Raw genomic sequence first — 20,179 nt, forward strand, 5'->3', positions numbered from 1 at the left:
AATTTCCATCACAAATTGTTGGCATATAACCATACTTATAAGTTGGGCAACATAGAATGACCTTCTTACTACCTTGGCCGCATATTGGTCAAAGGCCATATTACTGCCTACATATGTTGCCAGATCCCTAACTTCTGATTCAACTCTTAGATGTGCTTTATCGATGGAGTAACTACCTGGATGTTCATTTTCCCAAAAGGCACTGAAATGCATTTCTTGGCATTGAGTTTTAATCTGTGACTTTGGCACCAGTCATTTGTTAGTGTTAGATTCTCCTGTAAGATGTTTGTGTAATAAGGGGACTATATGATATCTGCAAATTTGCAATAATCTGTGAACTTGGTCAGCCAAAGGCCCTTGACATTAGTCTTTACTTCCAAGAAGTATATGCCAAATAGGAGTGGTCTCAGGATAGAGCCCTGAGGTACCCCACTGGTGACAAACCTCTTAGTGGAGATGGTCTCACTGATACTGACTTCCTGGGTACTGTCTGTGAGACAGCTAAAAGTCTGGCAAGTTATGTAGGAGGTTTATGCCTGGTTTGGTGAGGTTTGTCAACTATACCCAAGGTGGTATTGTATTGAATGCCTTAACCAGGTCCACATAGGCAATATATACTGTTTTTCCCTCATCTGTTGCCTTGGGGACCTTCTCAAAGAAGTCCATAGGTTGAGTTTAGTGTCTGAAGCTTGCCTATGTCTTTGTTGATAATTTCCGTCACAAATTGTTGCATGACTTTGCATATTAGACTAGTCTGACTAATGGGTCTGTAATTTTCAGGTCAGTTGATAGTCCACCCTTGTAAAGTGGAATAAACATTGCAGTCTTCCATTCCTATGGTGCAAAGCATGTTTTGAGGCCATAGTTGAAAAGTGACTCAAGTAATCTTGATAAATCATGTTTCAGGCTGTTTAGAAAGCATCATGGGATATTTTTGGGGTCCATTAAGGCTGTTTTTTGGTTTTAGTGAGATTCACCAAGACCTGCTCCCTGCTAATAGTTGTAGGGGGTTATGCTAGTAGGTATTTCATGGGAGGGTGTTGGAGGGTGGGAGGTGAAGTTTAAACTGAATTTATCAGCCAGCAGATTCACTATGTCAGTTTGCTCAGTGAAGGTGGTACCATTGACCATCAGTTCAAAACAGTGCTGTGTGTTGATTTTAGATTATGGAAATAGTCATTGAAAGGTCTTGTGGTTGTCTTTAGCCTGTGGTGCTATCTTGATCTCATACTTGGCCTTGTTGGACTTAGTTAGGACTCTTAGTATTGTGTTTAGTTTAATTAGAGAGTTCTTATAATTATGGGAGTTGTTCTACCTGATTTTAGCCATGATTATTTTTCCTTTTGTTATACATCCTGTTAAGGTTAGAATTCCACCAGTGTGGTTTGTTTTTAGACTTGTTTTGGACGTAATTCTAGTGGGTACAGCAGCCTCTATACAGCCATTTACATGGTAACACAGCCTCTCTGTGAACAATTCCACATAGGTTGCTGTGAACTCAGAGGAGGGATATTGAATTGTGACAAAATATTGCTTAGTAGAATATAGTTTGCTTTGAAATAGTTCCTAATTGTTACAGGGTTTGCTGGGTTACTGAACTGATTTTTATTTCGAAGGAGACAGCTTTGTGGTCCAACCTCACCTGTTTGGAGTTGACACTGGGATATGTGCAGCACATTCCCATATTGGTGAGTACCAGGTCAAGCATGTTTGAACCTCTGGTGGGTATGCACACTATCTGATCAAGAGTATTTATGTTAATAAAGTCCAGGAATTATTCTGCCTTGTAATTCGTGGCAGTTTATGTTTCCCAGTTATTAAGTGCCTCCAGTTTACAAAATAAATAATTTATCACTTCTAAAACATAACCTTTATAAATCTTCACATTCAAGAAAACAGTTATGTGGAATCTGCTTATAGAACTACGTCTTCCATTGTCTGGAGACTTTATACATGGAAATTTTTACATAGATCTTTTTATACACCTTTGATGATGAATAAAATAAATAATAAAGATAATCTATGTAAGAGATGTAATGTAGAAATTAATGCTGACTGGGCTCATATGTTTTATGACTGTATAAAATTGAAAGAATACTGGAAGTCAATTAATGAATTTTTGCAGGCTCTTTTTACAGATAATTTCATTATTTCTAAATCTCTTATATTATTCAACACACCTGTACCTCAAAGTGTTAAAAAGGTTAAGCTTCCCTTGTTATGGTCTATTCTAGCAGTGGCTAGGAAAATAATAACTAGAAATTGGATTTCAGATACACCTCCTTCGTTCAATGAATTTAAAAATGTTATGAATATAGTGTGCCATATGGAAATAAACACAATTAGGACTAGAACAAATAGAAAAACATCTTATTTTATTGTATGGGATAATTTACAAAATTTGTTAAAAAAGTTTTAATTTCAATAGCATGGTATTTTAGTTTAATTAATTGATCTGATTGTAGTGGATGTCTTTGTAAATACTTTAGTTGTTTTGTTGAATATTATAATAATACCTATTTTTAATTACTTGTATAAAATTGTTATGATATTTCTCTTATATGTTAAAACAATAAACCTGTTTTGAAAAAAAAAAGAAAACAGTTATGTTTCACATCAGTCTTATAACGTATTGACAGAGGCTTGTAATAGTCCTATATTTGGTACTAATCTAGAGCCTTTTATATAGTTAAACTGTGTGCATCTCACATATTCAGATAAAAGAGTACTTACATGATATTAAAATGTGTAACCTGAACAATGCATTTGCTAAATATGGTAAAGGAAGTTTGAATGAAACAAAATATTATATTCAAATGCTACAAGTCTTCCATAATTCATTTGGAATGACTAGATATGTTTTGCTGTTGGAAATTTCCAAATGGCAATTGAAATTACATTATTTCTGAAGGGGCATGGGATTAGAAACTATGCTTGTATAACTGGCTGTTAACAGAAATAATGAAAATGAAATAAATATTTGGTACTTTTATGATGCTTATTTTTAAAATGCAGTCATATGAAACTTGGGACCCTTTCTAAAATGTGATGCATGATCCATTCAATAAGACTGCAAAAAAGTTATCTGAGAAGTACATTACCATTCACATGGTTCATCTGCTACTGTTTTTTCTCTTACAACAAAACAGAGATAAATGAACATAAACATCTCAGACCTTGAACAGTTCCATCTTTGTTGCTGACATAGTGGGCAAAAGATTCAAATAACTTCTTCTGTTCTGTCATTAGCATTGCATACAGTGTAACTGGTTGATTTGGTTGGAGATTTTCCACAATGATATCTACTTTGTCATCTGAAAGAGCTCTTGTTGGCCTGGCAACAATCACTGGAGCAACTTGACTTGTAGTGAGTGTTCGTTGTGAAGCTGCAAAACACAAACAGCAATTTTGTGACTATGATAATGTACCAAAAATGAAAGTGACATTAAAAAAAGTCAGACAATTAGAAGTCAATAAAATATGTCATACACAAACTATATAAATTGTCAATAATTCTAATCAAAACCCAGCACAAATAAAATGCAATATTTTTGTGGGGAAGGTAGAGCTCTGACATCCTACACGTGGAAGGCTGAACCCTGTCATTCCCCTGTCATTATATCTAGTGTCACTGCAATGTTTTTGAAAGTGATATTCCCTCAATTCAGTGTCCTCCCTTAAGATATATGCAGTATACCCACACTTCATGAGAAAGTGAATATCTGCATCATAGTATTCCTTTGTAGAGCATACTTACTTGCTTAAAACTGGTGTTAATAAATTTTAGATGGGAGGGTGGCTTAATGGCTAAGGTGGTTGCCTTATAAACACAAGGTGCAGGGTTTGAGTCTCACAAGGGATAATTGGCTAGGCTTAAAATGGCTCGCAAGGGCAGTTAGCTTAGTACTAAACTATGAACCTAAAAATTCTACTTAATGAAAGCTTCATGCAAGCCAATACAGAAAATCAACACAAGCTGACATAGCTTTCATTTAACCAGCTGTCCCAGTCTCCCTCAGTGTAAGTTGCACAGTGCTGCAATAAAGACATTGCCTCACAGAAAGTGTTATCACATTCGATGTCTTGCAAGTCTCATGGCAGGTAAATGGACATTCTCAAAATTTTACAGGTATTGTAACCACCAAAAAGTAGGCTTAGACTCAAGATTTTTATAATACATAATAATGAGCGGATCATGCAGGACATGTAAAGGTTCTGTTTTCAGTAACTTACTATGCAGGGAACAAGAGAACCAAATGATTGCTGACTGTTATGTAAGTGAATGCCATTTGTGCAAATAGAAGGCCGGAAATCCACTTTCGGTGATCATTGAGGTTCCATTTTTCTCCATTGTTGTGTGACCATAGAGTTTGTATATATAAGCTGGGGTTACTTGGGGCGTCTTGCACATAGGGGTGTTTGTATTTTCCTGAAAGTGTTTTTCAAAGTATTTTTGCAAACAAATGGAGCTTAAATAATGTTTGCTGAAATAACATGAATCCAATGAACACGTCAGTGGTTCTGGCATGAAGTGCAAAGTAAGGCCTCTCCCTTTGGAATGGGAAAGCACAGTTACATCATTACCTGTGTGATTAGACAACGCCTCCAGAAATTATGATTAGACTTGTTTTATAATACCACAAATCTTTGATATCTAGTACATCACTGCAAAAATACACAAATCCACTTCACAGTGATCTGAAACTGAGGAAATGTTTACTGTCCTGTTAGGATTTCCTGTAGTAATTCAAATGCATAAATGAAAAGTTGCTTATATAAAACCTTGCTTAAATATAAGCAAAGGACAATAAAACATAATATATTCATAAAGTTGCAGAAAACTTTTCGTTAACATTTTTTTTGCAGTCAGCAATGTTGTGTATGGTGAGTCCCTCTATTACAGTATGACTTTCCTAAGCCCCATCCTAAACCAGTCTCCATGGTACCTTTCAGTAGTTCACCCTGGTGTTTAACCATTCCAATCCAAGGTCAGTAGTACCTCTCATTTTCTGAAAAAGATGAGGTTTCCCAACAAGAGGCAGAATAGAAACCTAGAAAGCACCACTGTTACTAGCCAAGGGAAGATGCTTGCTTGATTATCCATGCCTACCTCCCTACATGCTGGCATAACATCTTTAAAATGAATAGGGAGTGGGGCATGGCCAATGAGAGTACATCCAATCCAAGCCCTAATATGGGCATACTTATCCAACAATCCCATATGCCCAGCCTGATAACTGATCAAAGCCTCAGTCTCTACCTCTAACAGGACTTAGCAAGCAGACTGCCACCACCATCTCACCCACACTCTCCTTCCTGGAAAAGGTGAGCAGGCAAAGTCTCCTCATTATTCCCTTTACATGCTCGCTCTAGCAAGTCCCAAGGCACTAGTTGAACTCTGGGCTATTGGGTCAGAGTCCTTTCTTTATTCCTCCACATGACACAGCTAGCCAAAACTTTGAAAGGAATGAATACATATCAGATCACTGGAAATCATAAGGAGGATAAAAGAGTGGGTATTAAGGGACATTTTAAAACTGTAAAGTGTAAAAGACTCCAGTAGTTACTAGGCAAAAGTTTCCAAAAGAGTATTGAAAGAGTGAAAATAAATGAAGACCTGAGGAATTCAGACACTTAGGAACCTCATCCAGCCCCAGAGAGCAGAGTGTGGAGCTCTGAGTTGTTTGAAAGGGACCAAGAATCCCTTCAAGATATGGGGTATCCAGATTTTGCAGAGTAAATTCATTAACACCAGAATTTTAAAGTGGTTAATGGCTGATACAGTAGCCTGAGAAGACTTCACTGAACTGCTGTAAAATATTGTTAAATATAAGTAAAAGCTAGATGTCAGACTGCAGAATCCTGCACTGGTTGCAGATGGCTTAGATCTGGGAGAGGATATCCAGCATATAGGACATTACTGTAAACTAGCCATGAAGAGGCCTGAGCCCGGATTACTACATAGAGATCCTCAAGTGGAAAAACGTCTTTCATTCTATTATGTTCCTTAAATGGTAACAGAAAGTCTTGGCTTCAGGTGCCACCTGGTCCACTGGCATCATTAGAGACATCACAGAAATTGTACACCTTATTAACAATATCAACCCACAAAATTAGGTCTTGGCAATTTGAGCTCCTGACCATAACATGAATTGACTTGGCCTTAGTACTAGGTAGGTTAAGTTGATTTCTATATAAGAACCACTGACTGGACTCCAGATCATCATCAAAAGAGTTGAAGATTGGCATTTGCACCAAAGAAAGAAGAGATATAACAAAGTATTATTTGCATTTCAATAATAATGCAAACCACCACATTCAGTAAGATTTCCCATCAGAAGCAAAAGCATATAAAGAAGAGCGATGGCCTCAATATCAATCTCTATACAACCTCTGGAACCAGAAGGAAGGGGGGAGAAGAATACTTAATCTCAGACACAGTCCTCTGAGTCTGTCTGAAAAAGGAGGCAAACTTACCAAGGATGCTAATAGAACTTCTGCAGCATGACTGAAGATGGTCCAATAGAATATAATGCTTAAGCATTTCTAATACTGAAGAGATGAAGAGGAAAGATCCAGAATCCTAAGCTTGATCTTTTACTGCTAGAATATCATATACTTCCCAAATGCAGTAGTTATCAAAATCTTCAGGAACAAATGGTCACTTTTTCAAGAGGAGTGAGCCAAGTACCCCCTTTAATAGTATTCTAATGGGTAGTTGGTCATACTTCATTCAGAGTAGCCACAATTAACTAAACTGTCATGAGTTCAAGTGACAAGTGATTCAACAAATCTTCAAATCCAGTGGAAGGAGTTAAGTGTAATTAGGTATCTAAAGATTATCCCTGTTATCCAAAGTGAAATATCTGTGAAGCTGGCTGCCCAAATAGCAACCAGAACCAGAACAGGACAAAGGTAGGACAATCAACAAAACATGTTCAATGTTCCATAGACTGGACAAGTCCAGAGTGATGCTGAAAACAGAACAACTGGGATAGACAGCCCACCACTGCCGTCTTCTTCCATAGCAATATCATGAAAATCCAGCGCAAGTCATTCATCCCTGAGATGCAGGAGGCGGATTCCCTTGCTTCCTGAAGTATTTCAAATAACTTGATTGCCGATTTGTTGTCTGCTATATCTTCTCCTAAGAGCAGACTTCATATGATTTTCAGTAGCTCATAACTGGTACAAGTTTCAGAAAATGTGAAAAAGAATGTGTTTGTTAGATAATGGACTGTGCACTGCTGTTAGCAGAATTAATATGGCAAATTGAAGAAATAAAAACGGTGTTTTACTTTCTAAAAAATTAATAACATTGTCTTCAAACAAAGAGTTATATTTCTGTAATTGTGCAAGCTAAGTCCAATACATAAACAAATGAACTGTTAACCTGTTCAATGGCTTTCTAGTAGTATATGCCAGGACTGGGAACCACACTGCTGATTTGTGACCTCTGTTTTCTGAATTTGCACAGTATCTTAAATGTGCTGCCCCTAACTCAATGATTGACTTTCTTCAGATAAGTAATGTAATGGTAAATGCCAGTGAAAGGGTTATGGGCAAGAAGCACTCTAGACCCTGGGATTCAAACCTACGCTAGTCATTCTAGAGCAGCATGTAAATTGTTATTAACATGTTATCATTAGAATGAGAAAAAGCAGAAAACAGTTAAATAATTAAAATGTGCAGCAAATTAACACTAGGTACCACAATCCAATTTTTCAGATTTATCTTTCTGTCTGTAATGGATTTCAGTATGAGCTGTCAGATCCACAGCAGAACTGGAGTCCAAAGTCATACTGTCCCTACATCTGCTGACCTCCCACAATAAGTTACAATTCACATGAAGTATATCTGTGTAGGAGAGTATTTATTCAAAGCACTTTGCAAAATTTGGAAGAAAGATTTAGTGCTGATATTGTGGTCACTGGAATCTAAATGGCTTTTACTGCTTGGTCTGACAAAATGGAGATAATCATTTTACTTAGACAGTATCTCAAGCCTAAGGCAGTTTGATATTACAACATTATTATTGTAAGTAGCACTACTGTTATCATTATTATTGTTATTACTATTATTTCATTTTTTTCTTATTAAGGGTTGGTTTATTCTTCTGTGGCAGGATAGCTACCGACATGAGCTTTCACTCATGCTTACACCAGAACAAATTCTGTGGCCTGGTTGTAACTCCATGGGAGTCAAGACACCAGTCCACTGTACCTGGTGATTTAAGAGGCCAGAGAAATCATTATGAGAGTCAGGGAGCCAACATAAATGCACTTAGAGGGATGCCTGCTTGAGCTATGCACCTAACTTACCTGTATATGCTTGTTGACATTCAAGGACTGCGGTAGAAAGGGTGTTGAAATGCACATCCAACTTTTCCATGACATGATAAGTGCTACCAGCACTAAATGTTCTACAAGGAAACAGCTCCAGTACTTATCATTAATGTCCACCCCTCCAGGCATGTCTAAAGGTCAGTTCCCTGTGCTTTCTCCTATTAATCTGGTATACTTAGGCATCCTGAGACAATGCAGCAACTGCCTCATGTACACTGACATCCCTCTCCTCTTACCTCCCAACACTCAGACTTGTGAGAGATGCACTTATATATCTAAATTGGAAGCCACACACTCTTCAGCCATGACCGGAATAGCTGGTCAAGAGGAGACGGTCAACACTTGCACCACACCACAGGGAGCACATAGCCTTCCACAACACACGCCAGTGCTGCCTTCACATAAAGACACAGACCACACACCCACCATTGTGGAGACTCTCAATAAAAATCTACCCAAACAGCAGAGAACTCCAAGGCAGAAGCACACTCGACCACCACAACACAATACTAATCATGAGATACATAACTCTCCTAAACAGTGTGCCATTCAAACAAAGCCCCTAAGACAAAACAGCATGTCCAACACACTAGACATAGGGGACTTGATAGTGAGGCACACTGACATCCCACTCACTAGGCTAAATAAAGAGAAAGTAACAGTCAGCTGCCTGTCAGGTGCCAGGATCCACCACATAATGCATGCACTCAGGTCCCTCAACAACAGGTACAAATATGACTCTGTCATTGTACATGTGGATGGGAATGACCTGAGACGTACCTCCCTGCACTACATGAAAAGAGACATGGAGGAGCTCTCGGATTATGTAGCCCAGGTGGATATGACCCTAGCCTTGACAGCCTCCTACCATCACCCAGAATGATATCACAGTACAGTCAGAAAATTATCGATTTCAACAACTGGCTAAGTTTCTGGTGTTGCTCTAAGGGGATCCAGTATCTGTCTGCCTGGGATGACATGATTGACAGACCTCGATGCTTTGCCAGAGATGGCCTGCATCTGTCACCCCTGGGCTTCTGGATACTGGCCAAGGCTCTTGCCACCCCTATAGTGCCTTTTTAGGTGTTCCAAAGACCAAATTACCACCATAACAGCTACAAACAAATGCAATCTGAGGGTCATGCTGCTCAATGCTAGGTCTAAATCTCAAAATGCACTTGCTCAAAGGACTCCTTAAAATGGAGAACATCAGCATTTGTACTGTAACAGAGACCTGGTTCAAGACAGCAGAAAGTAGCCCTGCACTACCAGGTTATAACTCATTCCACACCTTTCGGCCCCAGATCTTGGACCGAAGCTCCAAAGGCAGTAGTGTTTCCATATTCATAAAGGATGCGCACACCTCCAGACTGGTAACCCAACATAACGCATCAGAGATACTTCAGGTGCAGCTAACATTGAGTAAGAAAGTGATTCAGGTCATAGCCTGCTAGAGATCCCCAACCATGTCTCAAGACTCACACTCAAAGTTCCTAATCACCCTGGAGAATATTAGGTTCCAACCTAACACTCTCATACTGGGTGACTTCAACTACCCCTCCATTAACTGTGAAAACTACTTGTGTACCAATACACTTGCCCAACGTTTCCTGGAATTCATTAATTCCAATGCCCTGGACCAGCTCATTCTTACTCTTACTAGAGTTAGCAACATCCTTGACCTGGTCATTACTAACATGGGTGACTGCTGCTCTACACCAATAGTCAACTTCTCCCTAGTTAGATCTGAACACAAACTAATCACCTTGGAAGTCCATATCCATCCCACCCACCCTGCAAAGGTAAGCACCATGAAAAACTTCTCCAAAGCTAACTTTGGGCTCCTAAAAACAGAGGTGGATAACTTCACAGCACCAATGCAAATGGAGAATAGTTGCATGACCAACAAATCATACACCAGTGCACTGTAGAAACACATACACAAATGCATGGATCTCACCATACCCAATAGAACCAAGAAGCTCTCCTCCAAAAAAGGAAGGCAATCTGGTGGTCCCCTGCCATAAACAAACTCTACAACAGAAGGAGAAAACTGATGCAGAATAAGGTGAAGTCCCAAGACTGGAAAAACTCCCTTATCGGCCTCAGCAAAAACTTGAGATGCCTCATCAAATTCTCTAAAGCTAGCTATGAAAACAGAATTGCAGCAGATAGCAAAGACAACCACAAGGCCTTCTATAGTTATGTAAAGAATCTCTAGGGCAATGCCCAGATTTTCTCTGAGCTGCTGCACAATGGTACCTCCTATACCAAGCCAACATATATTGCCAATATACTGGCCAACAGATTCAGTGCCAACTTTACCACTCTCTCCCCCACCAAAGGACCAATCACAATGCCAGTAGATTGGCAGGCACTCAGTATTACTGCTGCACAGGTTAAAACAGCACTGTCCAAGTCCAAGAATACAGCTTCTATGGGATCTGACAATATCCCCGGCTGTGTTCTACATGAAATACAGAGTGAACTGGCACCTCACCTGTGTGGCCTGTTCAATCACAGCCTCACCTCAGGCTTTGTCCCTAATGAATGGTGCACTGCTGCAGTCATCCCTCTCCACAAAGGAGGAGCGACTACAGACCCAGGGAACTATCGCTCCATCAGCCTGATGAGTCTGATATGCAAAGCTATGGAATGCATCATCATGGACCTAATAAACAAGGATATAGGGAATCTCCAAACTCTGGATCCCACACAGTTTGGTTTTGTGAAGGATAGATCATGCCTGCTTAACCTGGTCAACTTCTTTGAGTCAGTAACCAGAGCTGTCAATGAATGCAAGGTGGTTCATACAGCCTACCTTGATCTGGCAAAAGCCTTTGATACAACTCCCCTCTCAGGAGTCATAGAAAAACTCACTAAGCTAGGCATCAACCCCTAAATCACTAGGTGAGTTGCAAACTGGCTTACAGATAGAACCCACAGTGTGAAAGTAGCTGACTCCAAGTCAGACTGCCGACCAATCACAAGTGGAGTCCAACAGGGTTCAGTCCTGGGTTCTCTCTTGTTTGGTATCTACTTCTCTGAAGTCCAGGCCAACATGAAGGGACTCTGGCTGACAAAGTTTGCAGATGATTGCAAGTTAACTCCCCAAGTGATGACATCCTACAGAAAGGCCACACCACGACCAATGACTAGTGTCAAAACCATGGCCTTAAGCTCATTGCCAAAAAATGTGTCATCATCCCCTTTGGGAAAAACCCAGTCCCCATGAATTGCCACATCAATGATAGTCCACTGAACACAGAAGGTATTATAAAAGATGTGGGAACACAGGTTGACAGTAACCTCTTTTTTGACCCCCACATTGCCACTGTGGTCAGAAAGTCCTTCTATGTGGCACATCTCATTAATAAGGGTTTTGCATCCAGGAAGAAAGAGGTAATTGTCTCCCTCTACTCTTCCTTCATTAGGCCAGTTATTGAGTACAATGCCCCATTTGGAATGTACCTCACTAGACACCTGCAACAACTGGAGAGGCCACAAAAGTACCTCACAAAGAGGATCCTAGGCCTTAACACTTATCCTATATGGACAGACTCAAAAAATTCAACTATTCTCTGTCTCATATTGCCTACTTAGAGGCGATCTCTGGTTGACTTACAAAGCCATGTCTGACCCCGCTCTGTTAGAAATGCTACATCTAAAGAAATCCCAATCCTTCCACACCACAGACTCCAGAGACCTCAACCTCATTACCACAATCAACAGAACAAGCTGCAGGGGCAGGTTCATAACCCAGAGACTGCCCATGCTATGGAATACACTTCCCATACATGTCAAACAGAGCACCTCACTGGCCCTCTTCAGGAGAAATCTTGATGAGTGAATGGGAAATAGAAAATATACCCCTGGCATCACTCCAGTGGCTCTACTCGACAAAGGCACTGGGAACTAAGGCTGGGTGACACGATGCCAGAGTAATCCTATGAGCTAGGCTTGTAAAGGCTCCAGGGGCAGTAGCCTAGAACACACCTATGAACCTATGATGAGTACTATGGACAAAAACATGAGGGTCATCCACAAGAATCTTGGTATTATCTCAGACTTGTTATGCAGAGTTGGCCTAGAATTCATTGTGAAGACAGAGGCAGATGAGAACTTAAGCCTTTACTTGTTGATAGCTGTGACTCATATGTCTCCATTATCCAGTGTATTAGGTGATAAAAGATTGAGAGAGAGGTAATGGTGTGGTTTATAACTGGAAATAAGATAGTCCCAGATGCCACAAAGAATACCAACTGTTTCAAACATGTTATGGGGGAAGGAACATTTTGTTTCCCTCATTTATAGGCAAGGATATTTCTGCAAGAATTCTCTGACTGGTTGATCATATGTTATGTCATCAGTACCTTGTAGTTCTGGTGAGTTCAACATCTGGGATGAATAAAAATCAGTGGTTATAGCAAAAGAACTCTTCTATTTTCTGATGGATTTGGGTTTGCTCAGGTGACTACCACTGCAAACTGCATCTTGGGCATACTCCTGACATCATAATCCTCTTGGATATATTGACTACTGACCACTTCTACTTTGCGTGGTCATAATCCAGTCTTTTATAACTAACATGCTTGATCAGAATTTTTCAAAGGCTGCATGTAATGTGTAAAGTAGAGTAACAATGTGAAATAACTTCCTCCTGTTTCCCTTATGTCCTCCAAAATTATATATAGAAACTCTATAATAGCACATTTGGAAAGGAAAAGAATCCACACAGCAGCACTCAGTCTTCTAAAAGAATCACTTGTTTTGCTTTGACATAAGACATATGAGTTACTGCACACCAGAGAAACCCAGGAAGCCTCTTTGGCCTGATGGTGAGACTGGTATCTTGATGTAATAACTTCTGGCCTGTTATGCTTTTGCACTCACAGATTACAAGCTGATGGAGTGTTATAATATGAATAAGATCTTACCACCTTTATTCTGACTGGCATTCCATCTGTTTGTATTGGAGAACAGTAATGGGGGCCTGAGGAAGTAGTCCTTGAGTATAATATGTTTTTCTCTTTAGTTATGGACTTGTTGGGCCAATCTCATGCATACCTTTGCAGATAATGCATATAAACCATGACTTCATTTTGAGCTTCATTCCCTGAAATGGTTGGGACAAAGGGGGAAATGTCACTGGAGGGGTGATAGACACTTGTGTGGCAGGTTTGAACTGAATGGGTCTATATTCACACATCGAAGAAAAACTTCATCGAAAGGCTGTTCCATGAACAGTAATCCATGAACGTCGCTTTCATCGAAGAGTGAAATCATAGTAAAAAAAATCATTGAAAGGTAATAGATGGCCAACAGCAAGGAAGTACTGCACTGTATAAGGTAAACTAAACAAAATCTTGTAAAATTGTCCCTTTTTCCCACTGTAATGTGGGTTGGTATACATCATTGGGGGATGGGGGGCACAGCCCTCCAAATTGGGAGGTGTGGGTGGCAGTAACCCTCGCCTTCATGGATTAATTCCTTGTTGTTGGCTAACTATTATCTTTCAATGATTTATTTTATACAATTATTTCAGTTTTCGATGAAAGCAACGTTTGGGGATTACTGTTCGAGGAATAGCCGTTTGATGAAGTTTTTCTTTGATGTGTCACTATAGACCCGAACTGAATGGAGATTATACTCATTAATCTCCTGTAAGAAGACTGTTTATCCATCCAGGGAAATCTCAACAATAGTTGACAAACCTGTCATGCTCTTCATGGTGGTAGACAAGCTGTGAACCCCAGCCTGGCTTACTGCCTGCACAGCTTTTAAATGTGAACAATGTGAACTGCAGGCTGTATTTTCATATACTAGATTGTCACAATTAGAATGGCATTGGTCAAAGGATATCATAGGATCCTCACTGATCAAGGCTGACACTCTCTCCTTCTTCTCATACCTACAGTTTACAATTCTTGGTAATAATGACCTTATTTCCAGTTTGTAGTCTACACCTTGTGTACTGGGTCCCTGGCCATTGAGGTTGGTTATCACTTGCCTGAATACTAATGGAGCAATCTTGAGCAAATGTATAAATAAGGGGATTATTGTTTGCCTAAATGTTCAGAGATAAATCTTGAGCAAATTTATAAAGATGTTGATTTACACATAACTAGAATCTCATTTAACAGTACATGACCTCATGGGTCACTTCCAGTCCAGGTCCTTAATTTGTCTTAGTACTGACATTACCCTTTTTGGGGTAGTCAGTGATAGCCTAAAGGATAGAGACCATTGTTAATACCTATGCTGGTTCTACTTCATCCCTCTGAGGCATCTGACCCTGTAAGTCAAGGGAAGCACATTGAGTGTTTGCACTCTTTATTATGGTTGCTCCTCTACTGTTCTTAATTAGTTTACCTCCTACCTGTCATAAAACACCCAGAGTGTGGTTTTCTATATGAATAGTTCCAGTACCACAAACTGAATGTGAAGTACTGTGGGTCTTCTTTCTGAGCCCAGTACAATTTATCATGCTATGCTACCCTTGGGGATCTGATTCATGGGAGAAGTTAGCTTTATCATTCTTATGACAGTGATAAGGAGCTATGCCTTTCCTTCCATAAAAGTTGCAATGTGAGTATTGATTCGTTAGTAGATTTCTTATAACCCACTCATCTGTCAATACATTCAAATAAACTGAATCTCAGTAACATTTAAAGCTAAGGATCTAGCGCTGTATGCAACTTTGCTTGATTTCCCAATTTTTCTATTTCATTATTCATTATCTACAGTGGCAATAAGCTTAAGTTTTTATCTGAAGTGTATAACTTGTGTGTTACCCCTTGATATTTGGCTGATGCCTAGGGACCAGGTGATCCTGGATATTAGGTTGATGTTTAGGAAGTAGGTGTCAGCCATGTTTATCCCTGTGCTTTCACCTGAGAAATGTAGCCAGAATTACATACTGTTATGTATCAGTATACATATTTATTTCTCTGTGACTGCCTTAAGAGTTGATACTACTGTATAGTCCTTCTATGACCATTCGCCCCTTAGTCACTTTTTGTCTTGACTATTACAAAGCCATTTAACTTTGGCCCTACAAATATCAAGATTTTGTAAGTGTATCACATGAAAAACTGTACTGCACAATTACATACTGGAATACTCTGTTACCAGCATATTATACCTATTTTCCAAACTTACACTGGTTTCCTCTCTGGGTCCATATTATTTATATAACATTAGTGTTTCTCCTTGAAAGATGTTAGTCCCAGTTCCTAGTCTACCAACACGGCTCAGCTGGAAGTTCCTAGGGTGTGGCTTCAAACATCTGGGGCTGGAAGTGTTGCTTAGGCTATATGCCTTGAGAAATTGCTACCATGGTGGCTTAAGTAGTATTCCACTCGATTCTGCTTTAGCAGGTCCCTAAAGACCTTACTTTTTTACCTAGCTTTTACTGATTTATTTATATTTATTTATTTGCCAACCAAGTAAGTCACTAGACGCAACTGCCTGTTTTAAGTGGTGACCTGAGTGAAAGCACTGTCTGGTTAAGTGACTTGCACAGAGTCATAGAGTTGGTAAACCCTCTTTTACAGAAATCTGCACATCAGCATTAAATCTCTGTGATGCCAGAAACTGATGAATTAGTGAATCAGGTTTTAGTATTGCTACAGACCTTTTGCATTTTTATTATTCTAACATTTGTGATTTGCAGTATAACTTATTTTCTTGCATTTCAGTAGTGCTTAGTATATAGACACATAATAAAAATGAAATTGACCTTGAAAATAAAGGCACAAAAAAATCAATTTATCCCATTTTAACAACACTATTGATGTCAAGACCCCAACTAGTTATGCAGTAGGAAATCTCATTCTTTCACAATATGAAGTTTTGTGTGGGAAACAGGACGACGTTCATTAGAATATAATGGAGCACAAATTCAGTGGTTGGAATGTTAAACATATAAGAACATTTCAGAAACGGAATCATTATGGTTTGCAAGTACAGCACTTAAACCTGGACAGTGGCCAAACAGATACTATATAATTAACAGTACTACAGCCGACAGAATGTAACATCTATCGTAGATTACTGGAATTACTGTCCCTTACTTTTCCAAATTACAAATATGAGCATGGAAATTCAGAGAACCAACTCAAGAACTATCGCTCAGTCAAGATCTGTCTTCTAAAACTATTTAAGACCAGTCTCAGAGTATAGCTGAGATGCTATAAATGATTGGATCTAGGCAATGTTAAAAAGTAGCCCTAGTACTGCTGTTCTTATTTTTATATTTTATCAGGTTATTTCCTTTTCTATCTTACTGACGTATAAGAAACTAATTGAAATATTTAAATCATTTAAATAGAACATACCACTAACTACTAGAAGCAGCTAAAGGGTAGAATGCCAGAGTAGAAGCAACCATTGTTTGAAACGTGATTGTGCTTCTTACCACAGTGCAAATCATGATGCTTGTGAAATGAAAAAAACACCTCTTAAATATCGGTAGACTCTGCAAAGTTAAAACTTGAAGCACTGAAGCATTGTGCGACTGTGCATTGGCCTTTAGTAAAGCACCACAACAATATAATGTCCAGCATGCAAAGTGGTAGTATCAGGGCAGTCATTAATCATGTATATATATATATATATATATATATATATATATATATATATATATATACCAGGCTTTTGTGATATAAAAAAAAATGAGACCACAATAAATCATTTCAAAACTTAATCTGTTAGGGAAAAAAATATAAAAAATAAAATACATATAATACACTGGTTGCATAAGTGCGCACACCCTTAAACTGATACTTTGTTGTGTGTACACATCCTTAAACTAGTACTTTGTTGCAGCACCATTTGATTTAATTATAGCATTCAGTCTTCTTGGGTAGGAGTATATCAGCATGGCACATCTTGACTTGGAAATATTTGCTCAGTCTTCCTTGCAAAAGTACTCCAAATCTGTCAGATTGTGAGGGCATCTCTTGTGCACAGCCTTCTTCAGGTCACCCCACAGATTTTCTATTGGATTTAGGTCTGGGCTCTGACTGGGTCATTCCAAAACTTTAATTTCTTCTGGTGAAGCCATTCCTTTGTTGATTTGTATGTATGCTTGGGGTCATTGTCATGTTAAAAGGTGAAAAAGCTCTTCATCTTCAGCTTTCTAGCAGATGGCTGAAGGTTTTGGGCCAAAAGTGACTATTATTTGGAACTCTTCATAATTCCCTCCACCTTGACTAAATCCCCAGTTGCAGCTGAAGAAAAGCAACCCCAAAGCATGATACTGCCACCATCATGCTTTACTGTGGGGATGGTGTTCCTTTGGTGATGCAAAGTGTTGTTTTTGCACCAAACATTCCTTTTGGAATTGTGGCCAAAAAGTTCAACCTTGGTCACATCAGACTATAACACATTTTCCCACATGCTTTTGGGAGACAATGTATTGTTTTGCAAATTGTAGCCTGCTCTGGATGTTTTTCTGTGTAAGAAAAGGCTTCCATCTTGCAAACCTACCCCATAGGCCAGACATATGGAGAATACAGGAGAATGGCACATGTAGTACACAACCAGTACTTGCCAGAAATTCCTGCAGCTCCTTCATTGTTGCTGTAGGTCTCTTGGCAGCCTCCCTGGCCAGTTTTCATCTTGTCTTTTCATCAATTGTGGAGGGATGTCCAGTTCTTTGCTACATCACTGTTGTCCCATATTTTCTCCACTTTTTGATGACTGTCACTGTGTTCCATGGTACATCCAATGCTGTGGAAAATTTTATGTACCCTTCTCCTGACTGATACCATTCAACAATAAGGTCCCTCTGATGCTTTGTAAGCTCTCTGCAAACCATTGCTTTTTTCTGCAGCAGGCAACTGAGTAAATGTCAGGAAAATCCTACTGGGACAGCTGAACTTTATTTAGGTTAATCAGAGTCTTTTTAATTGATGACAGGTGTGTACCCAAGAAGACCGAATGCTGTAATTAAATCAAAAGGTGCTTCAACAAAGTATTAGTTTAAGGGTGTGCACACTTATGCAACCAATGTATTGTACATTTTTATTTTTATATATTTTCCCCTAACAGATTTGTTTGTTTCTCAATTGAATTGTACAGGTTATAGGTCACATTAAAGGTGGGAAAAGTTGTGAAATTATTTATTGTTTTCTAATTTTTTTATATCGCAAAAACCTGGCATTTTAACAGGGGTGTATAAACTTTTTATATCCACTATATATATATATATATATATATATATATATATATATATATATATATATATATACACACACATATATATATATATATATATATATATATATATATATATATATATATACTGCACAGCTGGATCAAGAAAAATTACTGCAATACATATGAAAGCAAATGAATGAATGAATGAATGAATGAATGAATGAATGAATGAATAGATGATTTTTCTTAGGAAGACTAATTCTACATATTAAATTTTAGCCCAAACTAATTCTTACATGAACACTTAATTATACATTTCTTTTAAATGTGTAGTTTAACTTTTATTAATATTTTAAAAATGATAAAATATGAGAAAACTGTATTATCTCTTCATACCATGCAGGAGATAAACTGGAACTTGGGGAAAGGAGGTTAAGGTCTTATTTTGGGATATATATTATTTAAATACTTATTTTAAAATAAGATTCAAGTGTATTAGTAAGATAAGCCAGCAGCCTGTTTTTTTTTTTTTACATTTTCCATTGCTTTTTATTGTGTGTTCACTGTTTTTTTTTTTTTTTTTGTCAGAAGATTTATAAACCACAGTACTTTTAGTTTAGTTAGGTTTAGTATAAATGCTAGGAGCACTCAATCCTAATTTATTACAAGACTACTCTTTTATTTCTGATACAACTGGAATATTTGTCATACTGAAACGTTTTGTATTATGTTGACAGACATGCTACAGAGGATTGTAATCCTGCCACTGCTCATAACTAACTTATGTGTTCAATGCATCAATACCAAGAAACTGACCTGAAGACTGAATCTGAAGAGGTGACTCTTGGCATCCATGTCGTGAACACATAAAGTTGACTGTTATTAGAGACCTGATCATAATTCTGTGTAGAACATTGAGCTTTATCTGCTCCATGTACTACTAGTTTCAAAGTGCAGGACTGAAAAGAATTTAAATAGTTTTCATAGTCTTTGAAAGCCAGTAAAGCACGTAATGCTGTCAGATGTACTGCAAGTAGAAACTAAGTGTTCATCTCTAAAATTAATAGCCTTAAAAGCTGTTAGATGCTACCAAGCTTTTTGTTTATAACTGTGGGAGAGCAAAACATATAACAGCATTTAAAAGCTGTTTTAACTCATCTACTATTTTTCTTTGCAAACTGATACTGTGTGCCCCTTGTTGCTGAAGTACACAGCCATAACAGTATTTAGATGTCCTTAACAAGCTTGAGTTAAACACTTCCAAGTGCTGTTAACACTGGATCTCATAGTAGGGAAGCCCTTAAAAACTTTCCCCGGGATTCATGAAGCTTGTGCCAAGTGCAGGCGTAGCGTTGGCATTCTAACACCAAATATGGCGGACGAGCGATTCAGGTATGAGTTGTTTCCACATGCACTACCTGCGTACGCTACGTCCGCACAACACCCGAGCCGTGTATGCTAATTATCCCATGTGCAGCAGTGTAGCATGCAAATGAAGGTATGTAGCGATTCAGGAAGTGGTGCAGGCATAGTGTAAGCATGCAGAAATGTAAACCGTAGAAAACTGTTTACATTTTTGCAAACATAAAATCAGAGCCATGACAGCTGACCAAACACATGTATTATATTGTTAATATATGCCAATGGCTAAATATATAGTCGTTGGCATA

General features: G+C 38.5%; 1 protein-coding gene across 3 annotated transcripts in view; it reads right to left on the minus strand.

The window, feature by feature from the left end:
* Positions 1 to 20,179, minus strand: part of LOC122815407 (bile acid-CoA:amino acid N-acyltransferase-like) — an 817,246-nt gene that overhangs the window by 617,542 nt on the left and 179,525 nt on the right. For all 3 annotated transcript variants that reach the window (XM_044087875.1, XM_044087874.1, XM_044087873.1), the window contains one exon: positions 3,177 to 3,386. In XM_044087875.1, coding sequence (XP_043943810.1) covers positions 3,177 to 3,386 — 210 coding nt within the window. The remainder of the gene's footprint in view (positions 1 to 3,176; positions 3,387 to 20,179) is intronic.

Source organism: Protopterus annectens, chromosome 11.part0, assembly GCF_019279795.1.
Source record: "Protopterus annectens isolate FY-2018-M chromosome 11.part0, PAN1.0, whole genome shotgun sequence".
NCBI lineage: Eukaryota > Metazoa > Chordata > Ceratodontiformes > Protopteridae > Protopterus > Protopterus annectens.